We start from the raw sequence: 19,091 nt of genomic DNA, 5'->3' as shown, positions 1-19,091 counted from the left end.
GTCTTTGTTCTTCAACTATTTTTCTTTCTACGTGCTAGTGGCTATTTTTTATTTATGAAAAAAATTTCACCTAAATTTAAGTTTGAATAAAATATTCGCGTGTTTTATATTATAATATGTAGGTACTACAATGTAGGTAGATAGATTCGCGGGTACTTACTGTGATCAATTTCGATAGAGACAGATTTCAATTCATGACAATGGCTCGTGATCAGGGCCGGTCTTAGCAAGTGCGAAGTGTACATAAGTGGAGTACATGCGCAAGACCATTAAGTCCAATTTACCACACATTGTTTATAATATTCTCGCAAACTGCTTATACAATCAAAATGATATTTGTCTAGTCTTTTTATCAAAATTTAAAATCCTAGCTTATTCAGTTTTTTGAGGCAAAGCTTTTGACTCTTGAAGCATTGTTACCCTCAGTCTATGCCCTCAGTATAATAATTAATCATTGTTTATCATAAAAAACTTATTTTCCCAGCTGGTATGGTAATAATTATTATTGGAATACGCAATGAAGAACGAAATGAAGTAAAATAGATATGAAGTAGGTAGGTATACCAATTTGGAGAATTTTAGCTAATGCCATAGGTTTTGAGAACATTAAATATTTTGCGGATCTTAAAAGCACGATTCTTAAAGTCTGGTTTCTGTTCTTAGGTATATCGATCGATATAATTTTCAAAATCATTACCTACTTTTGACCACTAAAAGTATGATTACCAGTTTTGCAGCGTGTCTTATTAATAAATCTTTAGGATGTTTTAGAAATTTAGTAGAATATTAGTAGGTACTGTCATCTCCCTCCATTTTAGAAAGTGAAACCACGCTGTCACTTTCATTCTTTGTGGTTTTTCGTCTGGATTCAGGACTTGGAGGTGGACAAATAACACACTGGAATTGTGTTGGAAACGGCGAGATGTATTTACGTTTAATATTATCTAATGGTTACATTTTTATACAAATTCTATTCAATTTAATTTTGGCGGATAGCGAGGTTAACACTGATTACTGCGTTGCTGTCAAAAATGCTACTCCCGCGCTAAAACAAACGGCCGCTTACGAGCAGTACAAATTCGGCGTTGCCGTTCGTTTTTTTTTGTAACGGCATTCAGACAATGTTTCCGGTCAGATATTTAACATTATTTAATTATTTTCGCAATCAACCCTTCTTGATACCGACTGGGGCCTCTCCAGATACACAGAGACATCCCCAAATGGAGACCATTCGGGGGTGTAACAGTACGTTTGACTACTGCTCGAATCTTGCTTAAACCTACCTACCCCGGGAAATATTTTCAGCCCAACTAAACTCCGCAATAATCTGGAAAATCCACAAAACTGTTTGTACAACTTGCCAGCAGTCCACCAAAACACAATACCATATAGCAAAATGTTACAGTGTTTTAATTATTATTGTAGTGTATTGCCGGTAAAATAAAATTGGTGAAAATTACCACGACATTTTACGGAACTAAAAATTCCCCGGCTCTTTTACGTAGGTACGAGGGTGGGTCAATTAGTCCTTAGAAAAGCCGACAGGTGGCGCGACTAGTACTGCAAGCGGTTTGTTTTCATGCAGCGGCACTACCGATTCAGTATGCTGCAAAGTTTCAATCAGATTGGTCGGGTTGTTGTGTGTTTCTCGTACATTTAAAAAAAAAATTTGCTTGTGGAAAATGGAAAAATGGAAAATGGAGAAAATTGAGTTTAGAGTTGTTATTAAACATTTTAATATAAAAGGGTTAACATCAAAGGAAATAAAAAATAAGTTGGATTTAGTTCACGGCATATCTGCTCCTTCACTTGCAACTATTTATAACTGGTTAAATGAATTTAAACGTGGTCGTACATCAACAAAGGATGAACCACGCTCAGGACGTCCTGTAGAGGTGACTACACCAGAAATGATCAATAAAATCCACGATATGGTGTTAAGTGACCGAAGATTAAAGTTGAGTGAGATAATTGAGGTTACAGGGATCTCAAAAGGAAGCGTCATTTCTATTTTACATGACAAATTGGGCATGAAAAATATTTCTGCAAGATGGGTGCCGCGTTTGCTCACAGTCGACAATAAACGCAATAGGGTGGTGGCCTCTAAAGCCCTGTTGTCGCTCATGCAACGCAATCCGGATGAATTTTTTCGTCGCTTTGTGACTGTAGATGAAACATGGATACACCACTATACTCCCGAGACGAAAGAACAGTCAAAGCAGTGGATTGCGAAGGCAAACCATGTCCAAAGAAGGCGAAAACCGTAAAATCAGCTGGTAAGGTTATGGCTACTGTATTTTGGGATGCACGTGAAATTATTTTCGTTGACTATTTGGAAAAAGGAAAAACAATAACAGGGGATTATTATGCATCTTTATTGGACCAGCTAAAAAACAAAATTGAAGAAAAACGGCCTCATTTAAACAGGAAAAAAATCCTCTTTCATCAGGACAATGCCCATGTTCACACATGTTTACGATCAATGGCTAAAATTGAAGAATTAAAGTTCGAATTGGTCGACCACCCACCGTATTCGCCAGATTTAGCCCCCAGTGACTTTTTCCTTTTCCCAAACTTAAAAAAATGGCTAAGTGGACAACGTTTTTTTTCAAATGAAGAAGTCATCGATCGGACAAATGCTTATTTTGAGGACCTTCCGAAAACTTATTTTTCTGACGGTTTAAAAAAAATTGAGAAACGTCTAACCAAGTGTATTGAGCTCCAAGGAAATTATGTTGAGAAATAAAAAAAAAAATACAAAAATAAAACCTGTTTTAATGCTTTTTTCTAAGAAATTATTGACCCACCCTCGTACCTAGATCAATCTCTCCCGCTCCCGATACGGTTGCTTTGTTATACAACACTCTTATATAATATGTCTACCGCAGGGCTCGAATGGACCGGAGCGCACCGAAACGCCGTTCGCTAGTCTCGTGGACAAAATAATTTGACCGTCTGAGCTAGATAGGCCATTTGAGTTTTCCCAAGCATAGTGAACCAAGTCCATTTTGGTTATTTTTGAGTAAACTAGGTTCAAACATAATATTTGAGTAAGTACCTACTTCTTATTCTGTAAGGGTATAATTATTTCCCTTACATAAAAACTTTAATGTAGGTACTCAAAATAACACTTCAGAATTGCAATCATTCCCTTACAGAATTAGAAATACTCAAATATTATGTTTGAACATAGCCTACTCAACACCCACGGTGGCCGCGCGGATTAACCGTTGGACTATCACGCCATGGGTCTCAGGTTCGAATCCTGGGTCTGGCGAACTACACATATTGTTTTTCAATTTGTGTGTGAGTCCAGGGTATGGACCTAAGGCGTAAAACTCACTTAACGCAGCGAGTGGGGCGCTCGCGCAAAATTTCACAAGTGGCGCGTAAATCATCGAAAATACAACGTAATCAAATACGCCAGCGCACACTGGATTTGACGACGCATTGTGCTCGCCTGCCTCATGAGTCACCGTCGTGTGGCTTATCAGCGGCACGAATTAACGAAAATACAACGTAGTCCATTCATTAAACACGACAAGCAAAATCACGCTCCTGGAAGCGTCGTCGATAGACGGGCGAGAAGCCATTATTTAATAACAGTGAACTTATTGCTTAGTTATTGCGTGTCCGATATTTCGCTGGTAGAACGATGTCATCGTGAATACTAATTACAAGCCCCGAGAAATTTAATAATATTTTTATTGCTTTGTTATGAGAGACGCTGATAATAATAATTATTTTGTGCTTCTTGAGCCCCTTATTACATAGTAATGCGTGGGTGGGAGGGGGCCTACTTCGTAGAGAGCGCACCGAGCGCCGCTTTGGTGGGCTTTATGCCTAATAGGTTGAGTGGCTGACATCCATTTCTCGTAAAAAACAAAATCTGTTAATACAAATCTCTACTCTGTGGAGCCCCACATGATCTTATTAGGATCGGACATTGTCAAAAAAAAAAAACTCAAAAATAACCAGAATAGACTTGGCTAAGCTTGTGAACCACTCATATTATAATAGAAAATCTAACAAACTATTCCATTTCGAGAGCTGGTCTACCGCTAATATTATCAAAGACTAACTGTTATTGTTTTTATTTGACCAGGTAAAATTATTTTCTGAAAATTGCGTAATTGCATGATCGCCTTGATTATTTTTTTACCTATTGGACTAATCTCACCCCATTTATAGTTAATATTATAATTCAACACTTTATAGCTCGCTGCCAACGTATTCAATAAATAGCCAAAAATAACGAAACATCAAAATAAACATAGCCTCAAAGTTTGACAGTGACGTTTTAGGTTATGAAAATATTTTTTTTTCGGACGACTTGTGTGATCAATTTCTATAATAAATAAGAATTTTCTTATAAATTAATTGAACATGAATTCTTTTAGATTAATTATGCGGTCACAATTAGCCCTATTGTGTTTCAAGAGACATATAAATACAGTAAGAGCTGCAAAGGCGGTGCTTCTGAAAAAGATTAGTTTACCGGTGATTGGTATCGGTATAATTGCTCACTGTGAGACAACGACAACGACAACAACTCCATACAACTTTAATTGGGACAGTGAGAGCTTAGAACATGAATTTCTCATAAAACAAGCTTGCACTGTAAATATTAATGCCGCTAGTCAATTATTAACTGTCACCCTGGTTGCTATACAAGACACAAGCCGTAGGTAAGTTTTCTTTGCTTATTACTTAAGTTAATAGCATATGTACACGTGTACAGTGTTTGGTACTATTTGACAGGTAGTGAAAATCGGTTAACTCATTCGCTGCTGACTAGATAATGATATTTAATTACCACCTTTAAAATGCACGTTAATTACATCGATCGGCCGCCTGTTCATTACGCGCCAGGCGCGTCTTCAGCGTCCAAAGAACTGACCTCAAAATGAGTCTCGGTGTAGTTAGTTTTTTACCGGTAGGCTCGCTACTATCGTTCTACTGCGCAGGTGCAGATATTGCACGGTCCGATTGCCGCGTGAAAATTCAGAAGCTTCTGAACTTTTTTGATTCATGTATGCATTTTTCACTATAATACGTGTTTACACGTGCATTTTTTTGTTATAGCCGCGATAATATGTACTCAGCAGTAAATCCATGCACGTGTAAACGGAGGTATAACATCTTCATGCATGTCTTTGGGCCACCTCTAGGAATGTCAAAAAAGTATCGATACCGATACTTTGACCTGTCTTTCGATAGCGATGCTGATTTTGTAATTTTTTTTCAGAAATAAATCACTTGCAGACAAGCTACATTAAATATCAAAACTTCGATATGATACCGATAATTTCTTTCAATAAACTGTTTTTTAAACCACAATATAATTTTAATTGGTTTACGACTCGGGCTAATAAGGAAATTACTTTATTAACAATTTCTTTTTCAGATTGCGTGAATTTCTTTCCCAAGAAATATCTCTAGTGAAACAGGCCGTAGAATGGGGAGATAATGGAACTCCTCCTGAACATTGGGAGCGCCTTATAGACATCAGAGGTCAACTTTTGGATCTCAAACATAATCTTCAAATGCTGACGAGTAAGTACCTATAGATTAGTCAAAAATAATCTTAACCAAAGGTGTTGAATAAAATCTTCACTAGACCATAAATGTAAAATTACTACTGGGACTAAATATTAAATTAGCTTAAAGTTATTTTGCATCGCGGATATTGTCAAAAAATAAATTTGTTACAAATGGATGTTATTGTTTTATTAATTACTGCATATTTGACCATTTCGAATATGGCTTGTACCAGAATCAAAATGTCCACAAGCGTATGTTAAAAATTCCAATAAAATCTTCAAAACCCGTGCACCTGCAAGTTTTTTTGTTATTCAAATAGATTATTGGTTTTTTTTACATGACAAAGTCAACCGCGATCAGATATTTCGCTTGCACTTATTCTTATGCAGTTTGATATTGATGAATATAGCTAACTATTCTGTTGATTTGACTATTAATCCTTTCAACGCGGATGGCACACCTGTTGTGTCCTCATTAAGGGGCCATTAGATATAATTAGCATGTTATTTAAATGTGGTAATTAAATAGTAATTAAATGCTCCGCGGTGAAGAAGTTAATATGAATGGATTAAAATAAACATTATAATTTTTTATAAAGAGTTTTATTAAATGAATATAATGCCTAAACATTCATAACCTTTATTACAGATATAAAATAATAATTAGAAAAGAAATAATAAATGAATGTATTACTTTATAAAATACTATTAACATGCAGTTTTTAGGCTTATTTTATTATGCTGTATTCGTGCATAATATAATAAAGAAACTTATTCAATTAAAATGCAGGTCAATTTAGAGTGATCATTAAGTCAGTGTACAAAAAATGTATTTAGCAGAAGTCAGGGAACATTTTTGGGTAATATGTACCTACCTAAAATCTATTTGTATTAAATGATATTACAACCCCACACACCTCAAAGTAAATAAACAACAAATTACTAAGAATTGGACAACAGAGTCATTCGAAGAAGTATTGTATCATTTAATTTTTGATAAAACAACATTGATATCTAGGGTTTTTACGTAAGAGCAGTTAGATGATGTCTTCGGATCTTCCAATCGATTTCTATACTTTGTTTTCAAGTCGATATGGATAAGTAATATGGTTTCTATCATTATTTTCATGCTGGGACAAATATTTATAGGAATGATTTTTAAGCCTATACATAGTCGTAGGTATTTTTTTTTTGTAATTTTACTATTATAATTACAATCAAAAACGTGTCCTCAAATAATGCAATAATTTATGGATGTACTATTTTGAAGTAAATCAAAAAACAACATGGATATCAATACAGGTAACCCTCGTTCATCGCGATCCTGGCGAGTGTGAATTTATTATTCACACTAATTTTGACATGTGGCACGTGCGAATATCGAGTGCATACAGTTGACAGTTATTATAATAAGTGTAGACAGGTCAAGCAGGATAAACTAGGTAATGATTCTTTTCCTTATAAGACAATCTGGATTTCTTTGATATTTCTCTTGTTATGGCTTATTAAAAACTCTGAAGTTTTGATAAACAAATATATACTGAATATTCACAGAAATATGTATGCTGTGACAAACGGTGTCTGGAATCTATACGACGTTTCCACATGCGCAATTTAAAAAATATACATTTTTGTCTTCGTTGCCCTAAATATTTTCATGCTTACCCCTTTTTGGACAGATTTTCCCCTGTTCCCCAACTCCTGGAGTAAAAATTAAAAAAACACATAAATAATAACATAAAATAAAAGATTATCATAATAAAAGTCATTATTGATTATATACCTATTGACGATAAATTTAAAAAGAAAAATGTCATTGAAAATAAGAATAAAGGATAAAATTCAATAAATGAGTAGATAATAATAGTTATTTAATCTTAGAAATGTAATTACAAATTATTATATTCTATGGTTATTTACAAAAACCCTTTTAGGTCAATAATAATTATTAGTACAAAAAAATATTCCATATTATATTTTTTAAAACATCTTTTTAAAGAATACTGGCGATATAAATAAATTTATTATATAGAACAATAATACCCTATCATATCCTTAATAAAACTACCCCAACCAACAGCTCAGCGAGATCTGATGCTATGTTTTCACTGGAAAATATTTCTTATGTCCGTTTCTTAGGTGGACATCACTCTGAATACTAAAATGAGTAAATTGGCTAATCGCTAAATTGATACTCTGTAATAACTATTAATTAATATTCGGTGATGATTGCATTATTTTTAGCCGAGATTCACATAAAAATAAATTATGTAATTAATTGTAATTAAATTAAATGTATTAATGTAATTAAGTATGTAATTGCACTAGGAAATGGAAGATTGTTATTGTAACAAGTTAGATCCAAATGCAAAAATGTTGTTGTTATGTAAAACTAGCTGGTTGTGGATACTATGGACAGTTGAGTTAATTAACGTATAATATTAAAAGGATGACAGCGGATGAGTGCGTAGATAATCGGTACTCAATATTATATTTACTTGATTTCTGTTACCTGTCTGAAAATCGTCTACGCTATGTAGGCCCGTCATTTACATAAGTATGATTAAGCATAGGGCCCTTAGATGTCAGGTTAAGTTAGGTTATTGAAATCAGCGGCACCACTGGCAATTTAGCTTGGTAAAAAGAAAAATCTTTCAGAAAGTAAATTAATATGGTATCCAAATAAGTAAGTATTATTCTTTAATAGTCCCAGGGTGAGGAAGAGAGATCATGCATTCTCATTCTGGGAATTTTATACTTATGCGTAGATAAGCCATTTCTCTTTGTAATCTTGATAATGGTGTTACAACTGAAATAGCTATCGGACTTAAAAATTATCCTGTAGAATTTAATATAATTTATATCATTATTCTGTAAAATGGAATTCTACCAAGTAAATGCTGACAATTAATAAATTTCGGTATCTATACATAGAATTTTTCACTTGTTTTACAGATATTAATCAGTTACGAACTCATTTTAATGTAATAATTGACGTTTATTATGGGAAAAGGTAAAAGCAAAAATTGAAATCAAGACATATTTTGATCAAAATTATAAATCCACGTAATACCACTATTATTTAAACCATTAAGATGTAATTTTTCGAAATTTTGTTCGATTTTCTGTAATTATTTTCTAAAATAATGATAGGTTTCATCTACCCCATTAGGTATGAGAAATTTCATTAAAATTTGTAAATTAATATAAAATTCAATTCATTCAGAAATTCTATAAAATTAAAAAAAAACAATTTTATGCCTCACATTTCAACGATAACATGCAATCATCAAATAAAATAAAACACAATATTATGTAGTAATAATTCCACTTAGATTAACACTTTACGGTCCGGTAACGCCACATTGGCGTCCTTTGCAAGCCGAACGTTACGATCCGGTGACGCCTACGTGGCGTCCTCACATAGGCATATCTTTACTGTGAAAAATAAATATGAAATTTAATATTTGGTTGCAAGATCTATCGACAGATGGTTGAATGACATGTGCAAGAAGTAAAAGCATGATGGAAAAAAAATATTTCGGGGTTTTTACAGAGATGGCGGACATAATACCATTCAGTATTTTTTTGTACCTATACCATTTTTTTTATCAGTTACAAGCCCATTTCTAGACGGGTGAATCACGAGACGTAAACAAAAAAGGTAATAAACACTCAATGTTATAATCCAGTGTCGTCACTTCAACTTCGAAATTTAATTGTCGACCCTTTTCAGTGGTAGTCTACCATTTATGAACCTGCATTCTTTTTTTTTTTAAATGAACGCGATTTTTAGCTATGAAATTGCATCATATTTGATAATTTGTCTTTATTGGTTTACTACCCATGAAACATCCACCATGCTTCATCATCCATGATAGAAATCTTAACTTGAAAATGAGAACAGTTATAAATGTGAACTTGTATCGCGTTGTCATTTTCGTTCGCTTTTTTCGGGAGATTATTGCTTGTGTAACTGCATAAATAATAGCTATTATTATTTATATTGCACTAATTTCATTGAAAAAATAATTAATCTAAGTATATTTTAGCTAGGATATATATTTTTTATTAGTTTTATCTCCAAAAAAACTTTTTAAAATGGAGGACCATTCGTTTTTAAACAGAGGAAAACTATGCGGATTGTATGTCAGATATTCCCAGTGACTGAAGATATCGGAGATTTTAGTGTAATTTTCAATCACAATCAAATATTTCCGGGGATTTCCGCAACTAATAAACGTTTAAGAAGAAAGTGTAAAGTGTGTTCCTCACATAAAACTTCGAAAAGAAACTATTTACATGTCCAAAGAGTGTAAAGTACCTCTACATCTACATATTGGTAATTGGTTTTCTTCGTATAATTTAAAAAAAAGTGTATTAGTTGTTAGTTCATTTTACATTCATAGTTTTATAAACTATTTCAAATAATTTCAGCTTTAGTGTGATAATAATTATTTCGTGCCTAGCCAGTTATCTAAAAAAAAAGTGTATCAGTTGTTAGTTCATTTTACATTCATAGTTTTATAAACTATTTCAAATAATTTCAGCTTTAGTGTGATAATAATTATTTCGTGCCTAGCCAGTTATCTAAAAAAAAAGTGTATTAGTTGTTAGTTCATTTTACATTCATAGTTTTATAAACTATTTCAAATAATTTCAGCTTTAGTGTGATAATAATTATTTCGTGCCTAGCCAGTTATCTAAAGGTAAGATCCATTAATCCAGGTAATCCATAAGATTGAGTGTTGATTCAAATATTTTTGTGGAATGTAGATGTTTGTTTTACAATCCTATTGCTCATAGATTTTGTTATATGAATTTTTTACGCACGCCTCTGCACTGTTATTGGATTGTCTCGATTCCTACAATAATACCAAATTTTAATAAGCGGTGGGAATGTATATGCGTACATTTTATTTATTTGAATTTACTCGAAAATATGCACGCCACTGCACTGCCTTTATCGGCTAGGCCATAAAACCAATAAATCACTAGTAAGTGTTAGTTCGGGAATGAATGAATGAAATTTATTTTTAAACACTTCACAGTTTGTGTGAAGTCTTTGTTATTTTATTATATTTGATAATCAGAGATATGAGTAGCTAGCGCTAAAAATGAATTGATACGTATTCTATAGCGGTGTAAAACATTTTGTATTTGAATATTTTATTAAATTTTTTAATTAAAAAATAATATATTGTGATGCTTCATATCAATAGGCTGTTTCCTTTACATTATATTTAACAAATTGAACTAATCTAATAACATATAATAAATAATATACGAAAATTTACAAATTATATACTTTACCTTTATGGAACGCGGGCCAGAGGTTGACAAGTGTTGAATAAATGACACAATTTGATGCATTGATATATTTTAAGTATTTTCTGAAAATTTTATTGAAATATATCAATAGGTTCAAAAGTTATATCATTTTTAACTTCGCGATCGAAATTTGTTGATTTTCATTAAAAAATACCGGATATTGGCGTAGGTTCTTCGCGAAAATTCGCGGACCGTATAGTGTTAATAATGATCAATACCGGTTTCATCCAAAAAAAAGATTTTTGGCATGAGAGAATTTTTGGCCATATCCGAAAACTGTTTGCTGTTTATGTAAAAAGAAACATTTATATAAGAGTATGATAAAGTGACTAATAACAGGTATCGGTTTGTTTTAATTATGGTTGTAAGATAGAGATTTTAGTCAAGATAGCGTAAAAAAAATACCATTATAATAAACATTTGCAAGTCAAACCATAATAATTTAATAATCCATGAAACCATCTATTTCTTAACTATTTCCTCTGTGCAAAACATACTTAGTACAAAGTAAAAATTATATTCAAAAGTGAAATATATATGTTCCTGCATATTTATTTAGAATAGGAATAGATATCTGTCCAGTGAAAACAAGCGCATATTTTTCTTTGAATAAAGTAGCCTTTTGTTGTACATGCAAACAATAATGAATACCTATTTATTGTAGGTACTATTTAAAACATCAATAAAGCATAAAATAATTTCTACAGCAGCTGTTCACAAAGTTATCTTCAGTAGCGGAACTTTGAATTCTGGGCACCCCCCTTAAATTGTAAAAATCTCAAGTATTTTTTAGAATAATTTTATTTTATGTAAGATTAAAAAGTGAACTAAAATAAATGTGGACATTAATCAAACTGGCGTTTAGGTGATAGGGTTCTATTATGTAGAATGGTTTTGAAATGAAGGTTTTATTGTCTCTAGAATATCTGTTTTATTTACATAGTACGTTGACAGCTATTTCAGGTTATAAACCCATCCACAGAACGATATAAATATTTTAAATTGTCCACAGAATTTACAAAATTTCTGGAAATAGGTTGAAACATTATAAAGATTATAATTATATTTTGTTGTAGCAATTAACAATAAAATTATTGTCTAAGAAACATCTGTGATACCTCAAACAATAAAATGGTTATTTTATTATCCTCCCATGTTTTCTCAAGTTGTTAGTGTACCTACCCAAAATTTACGTAACTTTATTTTTTTTTTAATACAATACTCGTGAATATATATTTTTATTTCAAAAAGGGGCCTCGTGAGCACCGGGCCGGGCCCATCACATTAATCGGTCTTGCGCAATGTAGTTCCGCCACTGGATGCTGTCAGATTTTAATAAAATGAACTGTGTAATAAAACTAACAACATTTTATAATATAAAAACAATTTAATAAAATAAAATCACTCAGGATTCCCTAAAAAATTGGCATAGTTATTATGCAGCTGCTTTGTGTATTTTGTCTATGGCAGACAATTTTTAAAACTGCTGTGTATAAGTAATTATATTGGTTAAGTTATGGGTGGTACATAATACAGTAAAACCTCTGTTAATTTGAAATTGACGGGACACAAAATTGAAAAAAAATTCGAAATACAAATAATGTACAATTTTGTAAAATTGCTATCAGTAAAAACAAATTTTATGAATTCTCGCGAAAATTTCGATTTATGGCGAATTTAGAATTAGCTGTGTTCGTATTAACGGGGTTTTACTGTGTATAAATAATGCAATAAGTATATAAATCATATTATTTAAGATAGATAAGCATGTTTCCTTAAGATTAATTCAAATTACAAAAGTAGTTTTGGTCATCACACAAGGCACTATTCTATACGAATAGACAACCTACGTAAAACAACTATCGAGTGTACAATAAAACATAACAAAGACAATAAAATTTTGGCGCCTAAACTTGATACAATTTACAATATCACCATAAACAATTTTGACTAAATTGGCTCATCAACTATTTGAACAAAAAATATATGGAAGAGTAATAATTTTATTCATTAGACTTTTCACATATAAATATGTAAGTATAATATTATAATGTATTGACGTTATATATTAACATTTCTGCAAATAGAAACTCGTGTCACCTTCTAAAAATTTCATATACAATATTATATAAATGCGGGTATATAAAAAGAGTTAGTCGTGTTATTAAAATATCTTTTGTGTTTATTGGTGTAGTTAACAAATACATTTTTTTGATACATTTTAAAAACATCACTTTTCTGGATAATGAACATAATATTATTATGAGGCGTCCATTTTCAAAAACTGAAAAGTCCACAGCTCGATATTTGTTTTAAACGACATTTTTGTATTTCAAATGTATGTACAGTTGAACTTGGTTCTCGGAAGATGGGACCGTCTGAATTTGCTCGTTATAAGCATTACTCGTTATATCAGAGAATAGGTATTTTTAAATGAGCGGTCACATTACACAAAATGTCGCAATTCAAACAGAAATACACAATTAAAATTTTTTCCCGAAACAAGCATGGCATTCATGAACTACAAAATAAGTTGTTTATTGTAATGAACGCTGGTAGGTACCTACTGACTTCAGCTTTGATTTTTTACATGAAATTTCAACCAAATGCGTGGATACTTTTTCAAGGTTGTCGGTGAAAACACCAATTAGGTACTTACACACTTAACTAAAGTGTCATAAACGTAATCCGATCCCGGCGGCATCGGTCTACAGTCTGATTTTATTGCTTAGGGTCGAAAATGTTTTTAAATGATCGACACATTAACAGTTTCAAGAAAATTTTTGATGATATTTTTGCTCGGTATATCCGATAAGTAGCTCGTTATAAAAGTGAATAAACGTATGGAGAAAATCATAAACTAAAATGTCAACGAATGTTTCCTTATTACATCCGAGATCTCGCTATGTCCGTGATCGTAATAACTATGTTCGACTGTAGTTGGTTTTAACGTTAGTTTCTTTTTTCCGTTGTATTGTATTTTCAAATTTGCCAATAAATATAAGCAAAATAAAATTGGACGTGTCGGCATTTATTAGCATTAATCAATTTCTGTGAGTTATTGTTTTTAAATATTTTTTCATATGACGTATGCTTTTGGAAATCATAGGTCAGGCATGTACAACACGTTGATCGTTGTAATATATGATTTCATTAATATTCTGAAAGGAAAGCATTAACCATTCCTATTTTTATTTCTTTAACCGTCTTACATGAGAGTGGTTTTAAAATTAACAATAAGGAAGTCTGCGTGATATTCTCTTTTAGCTTGATTCGTATTCATACACTCACAGCCTGCCGCAGGAGTGGAAGAGGAAATGTGAATCTTCATGCCTCAAACTGAGGCATAGATTCCCCTTACCGTAGTGCAGTAAACTCTTTGCACAGTATAAAAATAACTATGAGTGCCCAAAAGAAGACCAAAATATCATTTTCACGACGAATGGAAAATTGAATATTTCTTTTTGATAGTGATAGACGGTGTCTTTGTTTAATTTGCAACGCCTCAGTATCCACAGACATCACAACAGAAATCTTTGTTCTAGTTGAAGAATATCAGCAGTCTCCATTTTCGCAACACATTGGCGAGTCATTAAAAATGTCTTACAATATGTATAATTTCTTAAAAAAGTATTTTGAAATGTTGTTTGTATACTTATCATAGTAATAGCATAAAAAATGTTATAATACATTTTTCAGAAAATATACCCATAAGAAAGATCTAAGACTTTTTTAATGACTCACCAACATATTGCGAAAATGGAGAGTGCCGTTTTTGTTTCCAAAGCCCTCATATGTACACATTTTTTATTAGATTTTGTTCTACATGTGGACTTATCCGCATTTGGAAATAAATACCTATAGTTCTTATAGGAGATATTTTGTATTACTATTGAATCATTAAAAATATCCATTTAGAATGACAAGATAACAATATTAATTGACTGGAAGTGCTCAGTTCATTGCTCGAAAGAATCACAATGGTTTATAATGAAATCACTAATCAGACTCGAACAACATTAAATTGAACTATCTTCCGAGAGATTTGCACACGCATATTAAATTGGCAGTGTTTTAATCAGCCTTACAAAAAATATACGCATATTAATAACACACTAATGATAAATGTTATATGCCATTCTAATGACATTAGCAGCTGTTATCACAACAGAAGCACTAGCTTACACATTGATATTTTTTGCGCCACAAACACCTAAAAAAACCACCGGCACACGCATTACCTTTTCTTTAAGTATGTATGCGTCACTTATATATGTAATGTGTAAGGAGACTTCTATACTCTTTATATCTGGACCCCAAAGGTAAAGTATCATACTAGCTTCTGCTTCATTGGTTTCTACTAACATTTTCAAATTCTGTCATTATTCACTTCTTTATAAATAAATGTTTCAATTCGGTATAAGCTTAACTTTTATGTTAAATTGTATAACATTTTAGTATTAATTTTTTTGTCTGCCAATACAATCTACCTGTATTAGAAATATTTAAAAATAAATCATTTTAAAAGAAAAATTGAAATACTGCAACAACAGAAAAACACCAACAGAATTATTGTGTATACATATAATTTGTATAAAATTGGTAGCCTGATATTGTGTTTATTACTATATCTAAATATTTCGTTGGAAGATGTATATATATATCTGTAAACTGGGCAATCAACATTGTCTAATTGCGGCGTAATACACTGTTAACCTCTACAGCAAGTGTGCAAAAACAATAGTATACCTGAACTATTTTCCTTATTATTAAAAAAAAATGTAATTTTATTATACCATTCAATAGAATAATATAGAACTTGGCATCAAAATAGGTACATAAAAACTCTAAACCTCAAAATTGTCTGAAACGACATCTTACCTCTAGAGTCCATATATGTATATTAATCAATCGACAATTATTGTTCACGACAATATGTTGAATTTGTCATTTTGTAAGATATCTTAAGACTGACAAAAGATTAATTTTTTTATTGTTAGTATTGATAATACAGCCTTAGATTTACTCTGCTATTTTATATTCACAAATTACAGTATTCACTAAAATCTATATTCCAGCCTAATGCCATATTGGTGTTTATAGGAATACCTCAAGTTCGCGCAATTTCATTATTTGGTGAAATGATTATGTTAAAAAGGAAAATAAAACTTGAATTATGTACATAATAGGAAGGTCTAATTCATTTTGATATGAATCAAATAGCATTGAATTATCTATTCAATTTATTGCACTTAAAAAAAATGTTGAAAATTATTCCAAACAAACCATTCATACTTTACAATTATATTTACAAACACACGCCATTCATGCTTAAAAATACAAGATAAAACAACAATATATGTAATGCATCTTTTCAAAGATCAAACAAAATATAAGTAGGGAAGATTAACGTATAATAATATATTATTTTTAAGGCTATATGGAGTACGCAGAGAAGCTGGGGACGACGGCGGCGGAAATCTCATTTCTGTCCGGCAACACAGCCGCGTCCGACGCCATCTGTGAGCGGATAGAACACGCGACAAGAGTGTGCCGCAATGAAAACGAATCCCTCCACTCCTTGCAGGTGGAGAGCCTTGAATTGCAACAGGTGGCCATCAACATGTCGCCACAGATGGAGCAGATCCTCAAAGGGGACGATGGTAGTGAACAAATCGATGGGAACAAAACACAACTGGAAAAGAAACAAGATTGAACATTTATTTAAAATAGATTTTTTTTCCAATGGATTGATTGTAACAGTTGAAGACATCTTAATGTGAAGATCTTATACAAAACTCAATATACTTAAAACTATCCATATGTCTTTTTAAAATGCCAGCTTAATACTCGGATGATTATCAGATTGCCCTTCCGATTATCTCTTATGATACAACATAAAAAATGTATGCAATCTACATTATATTAGTATCTATTTCCAAAAACTAAACATCTACATTCTACATATTCTCAAAATCCAACAAAAAATACTAGGTACATGTAATTTCTTACATATATGATAATTTCCAAAATTCGTTAAAAGCATGCGAAAAGAATTAACTTGGCTTCCAGAAACCGATAATTTCAAACGAGATATGGAAAAAGAAATTAACATGAAAATCCATTCCCTTGAGCTTGGACGCATAGATATTGAATTGTGGACACATCAGTATTTGGAAACATACTCTTCATTTATGTATCAATGTTGGTTTGCATATTATGAGAGAAATTTTGGATTGACTGTGTCTCATTATGATTTTTAAAAAATATGAAGTTGTGATAAATTTAATAAAATTACTTACCTATATATCCAATTTAGAAAATATTTAGCTGTCTTTATTGAGATGTGTCTCGATGTCAACACGGCATATTGGGCAGTGTTTGTTTGTCGCGAGCCATTGGTCAACACATTCCATGTGGAACAGATGCATGCAAGGAAGTCGCCTGAAACATAAATTGACTTTGATTTTATTTTATTCTAGAGTTAATGACACAAGATTTAACAACCAAAACCGTAGACACACCTTTTAGAAAGATCCTTTAAAACATCTTGGACCAAGAGGAATTCTAACTCATTCATTGTTTGACAGGCCAGTGCTTTACCCAATTAAGCTACTGACTCGAGTACTTACTATCCATGCAAAAATATTTCCTAATAGCATATTTTAAAAATTCATCAATAATGGCTACCATCTTTGTAATCTATTACTATATTAACATTGATCCATAGAAGGCATCAAGATTTCTCAAAATTTTATTGTCAACATCGTTGTCATCAATCATGTAATTTGAAGTTTTTTATAATAAAAATATGTCTAAAACGATCAGGAGTGATGTTAGAATTATTATTAATAAACTTTTGATATATTGCGAAGAAGTAAAAGAGTCGAAACTAAAAGGAGAGCTGATACATTATTTAAACACACCTCTGGCACGCGTTGCTGCTATGACAGGTACGTCACTGAGAAGTCTTCTATATGCGACTTCCTGTTATCGTCGATTTCTTATTGTCGGACAGCAAATTCAAATATTCTATGCGATTATTGAAATTGTGTCAATATTATTAACACATTCACTGCGTACACATTATCATGAGCATTATAAGATGCTGAAAAAATGGCAATTTTCAAAACCCGAAAACCCTATCAAAAATATGAAATATTCAAAAGTGTTAAATTGAAAACGTCAGTTGACTATTTGACTCGAAGAATGCGAACAACACGCGCCGCATCTACCGGATGCGTGACTCACAACACGTCGTCAAAGAATGATCAAACAAGCAATTTCAAGACGACTAAAGCTGCGTTCACACATTACACATAACTTACGTTTTATTATTTTTTACTTTATGCTGGAAGTGATGGCGTCTCAGTGTAGGCTAATCTTATCTTGCATTCACATTGTTTACATTCACATTGTTTTCACTCATTTTATTACATTTTTTTTTTTTATTATAGGTTTTCGAACATTATCGATGTATTTATTACATTATATAAAACTACTTATGTATTAGAAAAATCAATGAAATTACACCATGTTTATATCCAATTAGCTTTATAAAAGTTATTATTCACACTACTTATATTTATGGAACAACCTAAAACATGGGTCAAGACAAAATCCGGGATTTCCGGAACAATCTGGGCAGCAATACATGGAATCACAGCGTTTATTGAGAGTATCCAAACAATATTTACACCTTTTTCTTTTTTTTTTCCCGTTATTCCCCTTTTCTAATAAAATGGGTAAATGTATTTTACATGGTAGAGTAGAACTCAACGGTGTGGTAGAATGCAACAATTTTTTGATAATGGCTAGCCTAAAATCATATAATGTAGCTTTTTTATCACAAGTTTCTCGGTATAAATAATAAGAATTTAGCAACATTGATTGAAAAATATGTATTCCGAGTTTTTTATACCACCGAAGTGTCTTCCGTTGACATGGATAGTATGCCATCATTTGATCATGGTAGTCGATGCCACCCATAAATTTATTGTACTCCACTATCATTTTTGGTTTTGTAACCCGTTTCCCGAAGCGATTTGTTGTTTCCGTAAGTTCGCCGTCAAATTCTGAAGATATTGATAGAACTTCTCTTCTATCCTTCCACTTCGTAATACAGACTCCGTGCTCTGTATATTGACTAATCGATTCTCCCGTTTTTAGTTTTTTATTTGCAACATCTACTGAGTTTCCTTTTCTGTTGCTTCTCAG

The 19,091-nt window shown here is 32.0% G+C and overlaps 2 protein-coding genes across 2 annotated transcripts in view; one reads left to right on the top strand and one right to left on the bottom strand.

The window, feature by feature from the left end:
- Positions 1–4,302: 4,302 nt before the first annotated feature.
- LOC147065595 (uncharacterized) lies at positions 4,303–17,183 on the top strand. Its single transcript, XM_085956495.1, has 3 exons — positions 4,303–4,688; positions 5,408–5,556; positions 16,310–17,183. Exons 1-3 carry the CDS (start codon positions 4,387–4,389, stop codon positions 16,588–16,590), a joined length of 732 nt encoding a protein of 243 aa, XP_085812621.1. The 5' UTR covers positions 4,303–4,386; the 3' UTR covers positions 16,591–17,183.
- LOC147065594 (uncharacterized) overlaps positions 16,051–19,091 on the bottom strand; it is a 21,623-nt gene continuing 18,582 nt past the window's right edge. Inside the window, exons 12-13 of the mRNA XM_085956485.1 lie at positions 17,177–17,318; positions 16,051–16,569 (exon numbers count right to left, since the gene is read on the bottom strand). Of these exons, the coding sequence (XP_085812611.1) occupies positions 17,201–17,318 (118 nt within the window). The 3' untranslated portion in view covers positions 16,051–16,569; positions 17,177–17,200. The remainder of the gene's footprint in view (positions 16,570–17,176; positions 17,319–19,091) is intronic.

Source organism: Rhyacophila brunnea, unplaced genomic scaffold, assembly GCF_057557595.1.
Source record: "Rhyacophila brunnea isolate RB1 unplaced genomic scaffold, BYU_Rbru_1.0 scaffold_6, whole genome shotgun sequence".
Lineage (NCBI taxonomy): Eukaryota > Metazoa > Arthropoda > Insecta > Trichoptera > Rhyacophilidae > Rhyacophila > Rhyacophila brunnea.
This window is presented reverse-complemented; position numbering and strand designations above follow the sequence as displayed.